This window comes from Cyprinodon variegatus, unplaced genomic scaffold (genome assembly GCF_000732505.1).
Source record: "Cyprinodon variegatus isolate N-32 unplaced genomic scaffold, C_variegatus-1.0 Scaffold479, whole genome shotgun sequence".
Lineage (NCBI taxonomy): Eukaryota > Metazoa > Chordata > Actinopteri > Cyprinodontiformes > Cyprinodontidae > Cyprinodon > Cyprinodon variegatus.
Genome location: NW_015150932.1, coordinates 59,069 through 67,900, shown reverse-complemented (window position 1 = coordinate 67,900; position 8,832 = coordinate 59,069). Strand labels below are relative to the sequence as shown.

The 8,832-nt window shown below is 41.8% G+C and overlaps 1 protein-coding gene across 4 annotated transcripts in view; it reads right to left on the bottom strand.

Moving 5' to 3' along the window:
• Nucleotides 1–8,832, bottom strand: part of ecel1 (endothelin converting enzyme-like 1) — a 68,980-nt gene that overhangs the window by 33,884 nt on the left and 26,264 nt on the right. For all 4 annotated transcript variants that reach the window (XM_015389877.1, XM_015389878.1, XM_015389879.1 and 1 more), the window contains exon 6: nt 8,562–8,686. In XM_015389877.1, the coding sequence (XP_015245363.1) occupies nt 8,562–8,686 (125 nt within the window). The remainder of the gene's footprint in view (nt 1–8,561; nt 8,687–8,832) is intronic.

The following is an 8,832-nucleotide window of genomic DNA, read 5'->3' as shown; positions in this document are numbered from 1 at the left end:
TCGATGCAATCAGCTGGTTTTCCTTAGATAGAAAACTTTGAATCAATCTGACTGGATGATCTGGTTGACATATTTCTGTGAAGTGACCTGAGAAATAAACTGAATTTAACTGAATGACCTAAAATCCAACCATTACCAGTGAAAAGCTCAATCTGATGGTAAAACAGGAGCACACACCCCCTCCCACACACACCTATTCATGAGTGACGGGGAGAACAGATGGCAGAGTGGAGGGAGGGGGGGCACGCTGCTGTTGTCATTATGCTTTCCCCCTCATTGGAGGTCCGCTCATCTGGCTAATGGGATTGACTGCATTCACAACCGTGAGAGGGACAACACTGCCCCCCCCCCCTGAAGAGGGAAAAGTGATAGATGGATGAAGGGACGACATCAAGGAGTGACAGCTACTGTCAGCAGACTAAAATGACAGGAAGTTCATCAACGTGAAAACACGAGGAGGATTGATTGAAGCAGAAAATCCAGAATATTCTGTAAACATGAAAGATCATTTTCAACAGGGACATAAAACTGAGAAAAGAAAACTTCAAAATGGAAAAGTTATCACCAGATCTTTAGGTAACCCAAACCACCAGCTAATGATTCACACTCCAGACATATTTAGGACAGAAATTATTTTAATTTCAACTTTTTTTTTAGAGAAAAGGGGAAATGCCTCATTTAACAGTTGTAAAAATGTACATTTTCATAAGTTGTTATGATTCTCATAACCTCAGATGATGCAGCTCAGCTGTAGAGGTGGTCATTCATCACAGACACCCTCACCTGGACCGGAAACACCACCTCACTGGTCCAAAGGGCCCAGAAGCGCTTGGACTTCCTGCCCCCCCCATCCTCCCCACCTCCTCCAGAAGCTCCATAGAGAGCGTCCTGCCCCCCCCCATCCCACCATAGAGAGCGTCCTGAGCAGCTGTCTCACTGCATCTCTCTGAGATTCTCTTTGTCTTTAAGTTTCAGACAGACGGCTTCACTCTGCAACACTCCGGTTTATAGAAGAGATAAAAGTTTAGGTAAAAAACAAAAACTCTCATCATCACCATCCAACCCAGACCAGAGGCGTCCAGCAGCAAAGTAGAAATATTTAATTTCCTTCCTTCAGTAGAAGGTTTGCTATCTATGCTTCTTTGGAGGAATTATTCTTTTAGATGACTTTCTACTCCTTACATTTTAAAAATAGACTTGTTAGTTTAGTTTCATTTAAGCTCATTTTCATTCTGGCTTGTTGGTATTTAAAAAAATTAAATTCATCAAAAAAGTTAAATAGTGTTATAAAATGAAGTGTAAGGAAGTTCATCCATCATCCAGAATTGTAGATAAATATTCCTTTATTAGGGTAGAGCAGTAAAGCTTCTGTCCTTAACATTCATTCCTGCATTACTTTTACTTTTATACTTCAAGTAGTTTTAAAATGGTACTTTTACACTTTAAGCCGAAGTTGATCCTGTAAATTGAACTAAAGTGTTTTTAAACAGCAGGATTTATACTGGAGTAATAAACATAATACTTTGGGCACCTCTGGTTACCATGAAGAGTTTCTGCTAATTATCACACTAAGAGTCCTTTAAACCGATAAACACAGCTATACTCAACTTTCCAGGCAACAGCTGAAACTCAGAGTTTAAAGCGTCTTTGGCTCCAAACTGAACCTGCATCTGGCAGACGGCTGCTGAACGATAAAAGGGATGAAGCTCATACTATCAGTTAGACGCCAGCGCAGAAAACAAATGAAAAATAAAAAAATGGTAGAAAGGCATGATTGAAACGTAGCGCAGAACTCATCACCAAAGCCATCAGGTAGGATGGATGGACGGACAGCTGAAGGGGAAGATTGGTAAACAACATGGCAGCCGGCGGAGCATTAGAGGAGAAGTTAAAGAATCAGGAGAGACGTGACAGTCTGGATGCTTCTCAGCGCCTCCAGTCGGCTCACACCAGGTTACAGCTGATTACGTAGCTGGATGATAACTGCTGGTTTATAACATTATAATGCAGCAACTATTGCAACTAAAGTACAATTATTTTACAGAAGGGGAGACATTTTTCCCCTGTTTTATTGCAGCTTTGAGAGCCCCCCCCCTCTGCATGATCTACAGGGGCCTCATGTCCTGGCCCCTGTTATGGCCCCTGTTATGGCCCCCGTACTGAAGGCTAAACACTCAAAGAAAATCTAATGATGATCTGCGCTGGAACAGACGTAGTTACTGATTGGTCCTTTGGATCTATTTCATTTTACTAATTACTGAAAAACAATAAGGTGAAACATATTCTCATTATCAGTGCGTATGAAATCGTACGAAAAGTTACGCACACTATTTCGTACGTTTTGGACGTTTTTCCTCAAAAAACCACATCAGACAGAAAAAAAAAGCAGATCCGCGGATGGACGTAAAACTGGGAAAATCAGTGCAATAATCACTTCTTCATGTCTCTAACTACGTTGCTTGCTGTTTTATATCTTAGGGTCAGGGTTAGGGCTAATTGTAATTTATATTCTATGTTCATGAATGGTGCGTAAGATGCACATACGCATACGACGAAAAAAACGTCCAAAACGTACGAAATTACGGTGCATAACTTTTCGTACGATTTAATACGCACTCATAATGAGAATAGGTTGTAAGGTGAAAGCTTCAGTGGTATGGAGACATGATCCCTAACTCAATTTGTTTTTTCAAAACAAATTTTAAAAATTGCTCGAATTTTTACAGCTGAATTTATCCATTTTTTTGAGTTCCAGTTCAGATTTTATGGAAAAGTTTTTAACTTAAATCAAGTTAATAATTATATAATAATAACAAATACGTAAAATTCCTAAATTATGAATGTATGTTGACCTGATAAGACAGAGAATATTAATTAAATCTCATTGAATAGAAATTTCACTTCATGCAGCTCTATTAATATATTTCAATATATGTCTTTACTGCCTCTGTTATTATGAACGGCTGTGTGTTCACTCAGTGATCACAGCTTCATTATTTACAGGTCCGTGCAGTCCGGGCCGGGTTTTAAATGGGGATAATTGTGGGTAACGGGTCGGGTCTCGGTTCTGAACTCTACCTGGTCAGGTGGAGACAGGCTAGAATAATCAGACCCGTCCAGGACTCACCGTGATAATCTGTCTAAAAGCCTTCATCATCATCATCATCATCATCATCATCATCATCATCATCATCATCATCATCATCATCATCCCTGTGAAGATTCTCAGTCCTCCAGGTCCTGGTCCACCTTGAAGTGTTCAGTTTAGGCAACTGGAGTGTTAGGAATCCAGTTTGTGTGACTCAGTTTTCCACCACCAGGAGGCGCCCTGTCTTCGTTGGCCCTCCCTGCACACCTGCAGCTCATTGGATCATTATCTGGGGGAGTAGTGGACTGTTACTACCTCAATGCCAGAGTGTTTGCTAGTTTTGGGTCCTCTAGCCAAGCAGAGTTTCTCTGAGTCTAACGAGTTTTTTGTCTTTGCTCCCCGGCAGGAAGCTTTCCTGTGTTTCTGGATACTTGGACCTTCTCTCCCCTGGAAGGAAAAACCGAGTTACACTGAGCAGGGAAAAACCTCCACATGTTCCGTTCAAGTACCCATCGGAAATCTGAGTGACAGTCCGCTCCATACTCCTCCGGGTCCAACGCCCTCCAACGTGTGCACTATTCTCTGGATTTACCACACAGACTGGATTCAAGGACTAACAAGGCCCCCCTCTAACTTGAGTCCCATTCCTGCAAAATCGAAGTGCTTCCAAGATTCCCACGGTACCTGAACTGACCCCTGAACTTCCCTTCTCACTTCGAGTTCCGGGTTACCAGCTCACTGAGTTCCAGATTCAATCCTGTCTTACCCCCTCAATAAACCTGTTGAGTGTTTTCTCTGCATGTGGGTCTGATTCGTTAAACCGATCATGGCATGGAGGTGAAGTTTTCTAGAAGCATTTCTTTTTTCATTTAAGATGCCTGAGTGACGGTGTTTGTAGACCAGTCATAGCTTCTTCCATAACAAACCAGATTCTTTCTCAGGTTTATTCATGTTACTGTTTAACCAAAGTGTCTGTAATTACTTTTGACTCTGACTGTTTTCCATTATTGTCAGTAAGGAGGAACGAACGCTGCTCAGATCAGAACAGGGCTGATTACCGTATGATGAACTGTTCTCTCTTTGCAAAGATTAAAATAAAGATCCGACTTAGAGAAATCCCTCCATCTACATTTATTTAACTGAGGTAAATACTTTAATACTTTTTTCCCCACAACACTGTCCTGAGATCTAAGCTCCAGCTAGTGTGGAAAATACCTTACCCTTTTATCCTCTACTTTGTTTTCTGAAACTCTTGTTTTGTATTTTGATTGTTCAACCATTTTATTTCAAATTAGAACAAAAAAAATAAATAAAATCACTCTAAAGCTTTTACATCTGGTTTTAATGGTTCTACTCACCCCTGACAGACTTGTGTCTTAACAACAGCCAATCAATCAATTAATTAATTAAAATAAGAAGTCCATGAATTGCAAGCATTTGGTTTCCTAAGGAACCAAGGTTTTTCAGCACTTTTGTCTCACTTTGCAGCTAAAAACAAAAAGGTTCCCTAAATAACCAGAGAACCAGCGCTGAGTGGCTTTGGGAGATGGAGAGCTAAAAGATCCAATTAACTTAGAGGTTAAATAATCAAGGACAGCTAGCGCCCAGATTCGTTCTCTGAAGAGCGGAACCATCTTTGCACAAAGACACCAGAAAACCAAAGTCATCAACTGTTCCCTCTGCATGAGTTTGGCAGCAAACAGCACAGTTAGTAAACGGCTTAGCTGAGCAGATTACTGGTTATTATCCTGAACTCCAATTCAACAGTTCAGATTTAGTAGTATTCATATTTTTACTTATTTCCTGTCATAAAGCATCAGTTAGTTGACAAACGTTCCTTCATTTAGGCTCAGACTAAACAGATTTACCATCCAGCCGACTTATGAAACAGAATTAGACCTAAAGATCAGAGGAGACCAAAGAATTCATGTTTATTACTGCATTATAAATCCTGCTGTTTAAAAACAGTTTTATAGAAGGATCAGTTTCAGCTTTTTACTCCAGTTAAAGTGTAAAAGTACCATTTATAAAATTACTTAAAGTTTAAAAGTAAAAATAATGCAGGAAAAATGTTGAGGACAGTAGCTTTACTGCTTTACTCTGTTAAAGGAACATTTTTCTATAATTCTGGATGATATCTTAGGCTACGTTCACACCGCAGCCTGAAGTGACTCAAATCCGATTTATTTGCCCATATCCGACCTGTATCCGATCTTTTCATGGCTGTCTGAACAACACTGATCCGATCTTTTCCAATGCGACCTGCGTCTGAAGGCCAGATCGCATTCATCCGACCTGAACGCCATTGATTCCCGACAAAGGTCACTATTCTGGGTCTTGCTATGAATAAGCGGCAGGAAAAACAACAACCATGGCGGAAGATGATGCGGAGAGCAGTATTTATGTTTAACCACCTTGATAAGTTTTAGTTTTTATGGTTGGGAAAAATCGCTAGATGCGCTTCGGCACTCCATGTTTACTTCCGTAAACACAGAGCATGCTGGCCTGTGATGTCATTGCGTCCTCTACGACGCATGTGGGACAATTGCGTTGTATGACTGCAGTTCACACATAAGATCACTTACAAGTCGCATATATTTGTAAATGTGAACGGAAATGCAAAAAAATCAGATTTCACCCAAAAAATTGGAATTGAGCATCAAGGCCTGCAGTGTAACCGTAGCCTTACTTAGGCTACATTCAGAGCGCACGCGCTAGAGGCAGCAGAAGCAGCTAGTTTACATGCAAAGTCAATGGTTGACGAGCATCAAGGCGCAGCAAAAGGTCCTGCAGCGTGTTTTGAGCAGCAGGAGCAGCGCGTCACGAGCTTCTGATCATCTGAGGAGCTTCAGAAGCAGCAGCTGCTGGAGTTGGAAACATGTAACTTTAGCTGCTGGACATCAACCAATGAGAGAAGCTGATCTGGGAGCTGGCAGGGAGTCAGACGCAGCACTGCTGATGCAGAGCGCTATGATCACTCCTCTGAAACAGTTTATTAACGCCTAAATTAACTTCAAACGTAGAAACCTGCCGGCAGAATATGTTGGCTTTTATTATCCTGCTGCCTGCAGTTTGTAGCACAGACCTGAAAAACACTAACATCTACTTCCAGCCGCCACCAACAGGAGGGGAAAACCCTGGAGAGGCGAGCGGGCCTGAGGCAGCTGCTGCTGGGGATTCCCAGTGACAGCGCAGCGCCGGTATGTGGGGGTCTGAGCGGCTCCCACAGAGAAATAATCTTTGAAGGCAGGATGGTAATCTGGATGAACTGACTGCACAGACCATGTTTTCAGGAGGACTTTCTCACTTCAACATAGATGAAAAACTACTTTCTACCCGCTGATCACAGCTAATATAGCAAAGATAAAGCAGCTGAAGCCTCTTTGATGCTTCCAGCGATTGTGGTCTGAACGTAAGACTTCATTTTTTTGTTTTATAACTAATGGTAAAAGTGTCAAATTTAACTTTGCATCGTCTTGAAAAACTATTTATTTATTTTGGTATGTGGTGAGCAACAGGTTGGGGCAGCACCGAGTCCAACCACAAAGAAACTAATTGCCTGAATGAAACTAATTATTTTGATGGTTTTTATGTTTTTTAAATACTAACAGGCCAGAATGAAAATGAGCTTAAATGAAACTAAACTAACGAGTAGAAAGTAAAGAATTATTCCAATAAAGTATAGATAGCCAACATTTATACTTCAGTAAGGAAATTAAGTATTTCTACTTTAATACTTCACACCTGACGCCCAGACGCCTGGGGAACCTTCATCATCCTCCACGTCAGTCGCCCACAGCAACGCAGAAACACTTTACCTCACTGCTGCAAACCATGACATCATTTATATTAACTGTTCTAAAATCAATAGGCTCTTTTTTCATTAGGTGGTTTAACATCATCTGAAAATAACCTGATTAAAAAACATACAAACCAATTAATCAAGCATCCTTATTTGTTGACAAAATATAAAACTATATTAGCATTATTTATTTGTTCTAATCTAAAAACAACAAGTTCTTTTTTTGAATAACTGTGGGATTATTTCAGGGTCTTTATCCTAAAAAACGTCGATGACCTCGTTGGAAATATCATTTGGAAACTTTCCAGGAATGAAGAACCTTTCGTTCCTGGAAAGATGTTATCTGCAAAGATGATGCAGATTAGTCAGCTGACATTTCAGGATGCAATGATAACCAGACTGACCTTTTTGAAGCAGATCTGCTCATTCCAGGTATCAAAGTGCAGATGAATGATCGCTGCAGACGTTTGAGTTATGGTCCTCTGTGCAGGAGAAGAACCGCTAAATGATCGGAGGCCGCCGCCGCCGCCGCCGACTCAGCAGGAAGATTTAGGAGACATTTTCCTCTTTTCAATTAATTTCAGGTTTTATGGGTCAGCGTCTTCATTAGCTATCAGAGAAAACTATTAAAAAGGAAATTTCCTCTAACTTCCTCATCGTTCAACATTTATGACAGAAAAATAAATATTTAGCACAATTTCACTTATTATATGTTGTTCATCCTTTTTATGCTAAAGTCTAACGGTCGAACGGCCCTCGTAGTTCCGACCGAAAAGTTGCATCACAGGAAAAGCAACTGACCTCTGGGTGAGAAAAGAAAGCAAATAAACAATGGCTGAATAAAAACGCCACGGGGGGGAGGGTCATTCCTAGCTAATCCATTACTGCATCAGATGATTAGTCCATCCGTCATCTCCAACCTTAATCTGACTTTTGTCAAATTCTAATTTCATACTGTGGCTTTAAGGGGAAATATTTCTGCTTAATTGATTCCATATAAAGGAAATAAGCAATCGATAATTTACTGAGTCTCAGATTTACACAGAATCAATCAGAGAACGACTGAATAAACTATAGTGAGGTTGAATCAGTGATGGGAAGTGAAGGAAGGAGGCGTAGCTGCATGAACCGACCATTCATGAAATTACCAAAATGTCTGAAGTGGTTATGTTGTTACACCGACATGTTTCCCGCCTCAGACAGAAATGACAGGCCAGAAATCCAGCCGCCAGTCATGCAGCCGGTCAGCCATGCACGGCGGCTGTGAGCCGCGGCGCTCGCCTGTAGAGCAGAGGGACTATTGGCGAGCTGTCAGTGGCGGAAACACACAGCCTGACGTGCAGAAACTCTCCAAGGCTTCCCCTGAAGTCTGTCAGGAGGAGGAGGTGAGAGCGAGCGTACGGCCATGTGCTCCTGCTGGAGGAGGGAGGGAGGTGTAGGTGGTGATCGATAACAATCAGCTGCTGTAGAGCTGGAAGTTCATCCAACAGTGACTCCTTCCAAACAAGCAGCGCCTCAGATTAGGCCCAGCAGCACCTGAACCCAACCGCCGCTAACTGGGACTCTGAGTTCTACGAAAACCAGAGACCCAGATCAAAGACAAACAATCTAAAAATGGCTCCTCCTCCTCTTCCTCCCTCTGCTCCCCAACCCGAGCTGCTCGGTTCTCACCTCTTCGAAGTGTTCTTGATGATGTCAGAGACTTTCTGTATGTAATCGGTGGCCAGAACCACGATCTCTTCATCCTCTGAAAAGTTGTCATGGAAAATCCGGTCCAGCAAGCGCTTCCAGTGAAGCTGTGGAAGAAGAAGAAGAAGAAGAAGAAGAAGAAGAAGAAGAAGAAGAGAACCATGAGGATGCTTCTGTCTGGAGCAGGGGCACATTTAGGAAATGTGGGGCCCTGGGCAAAGACAGGCAGGGGGCCCTCTGAATGGAGAAGACA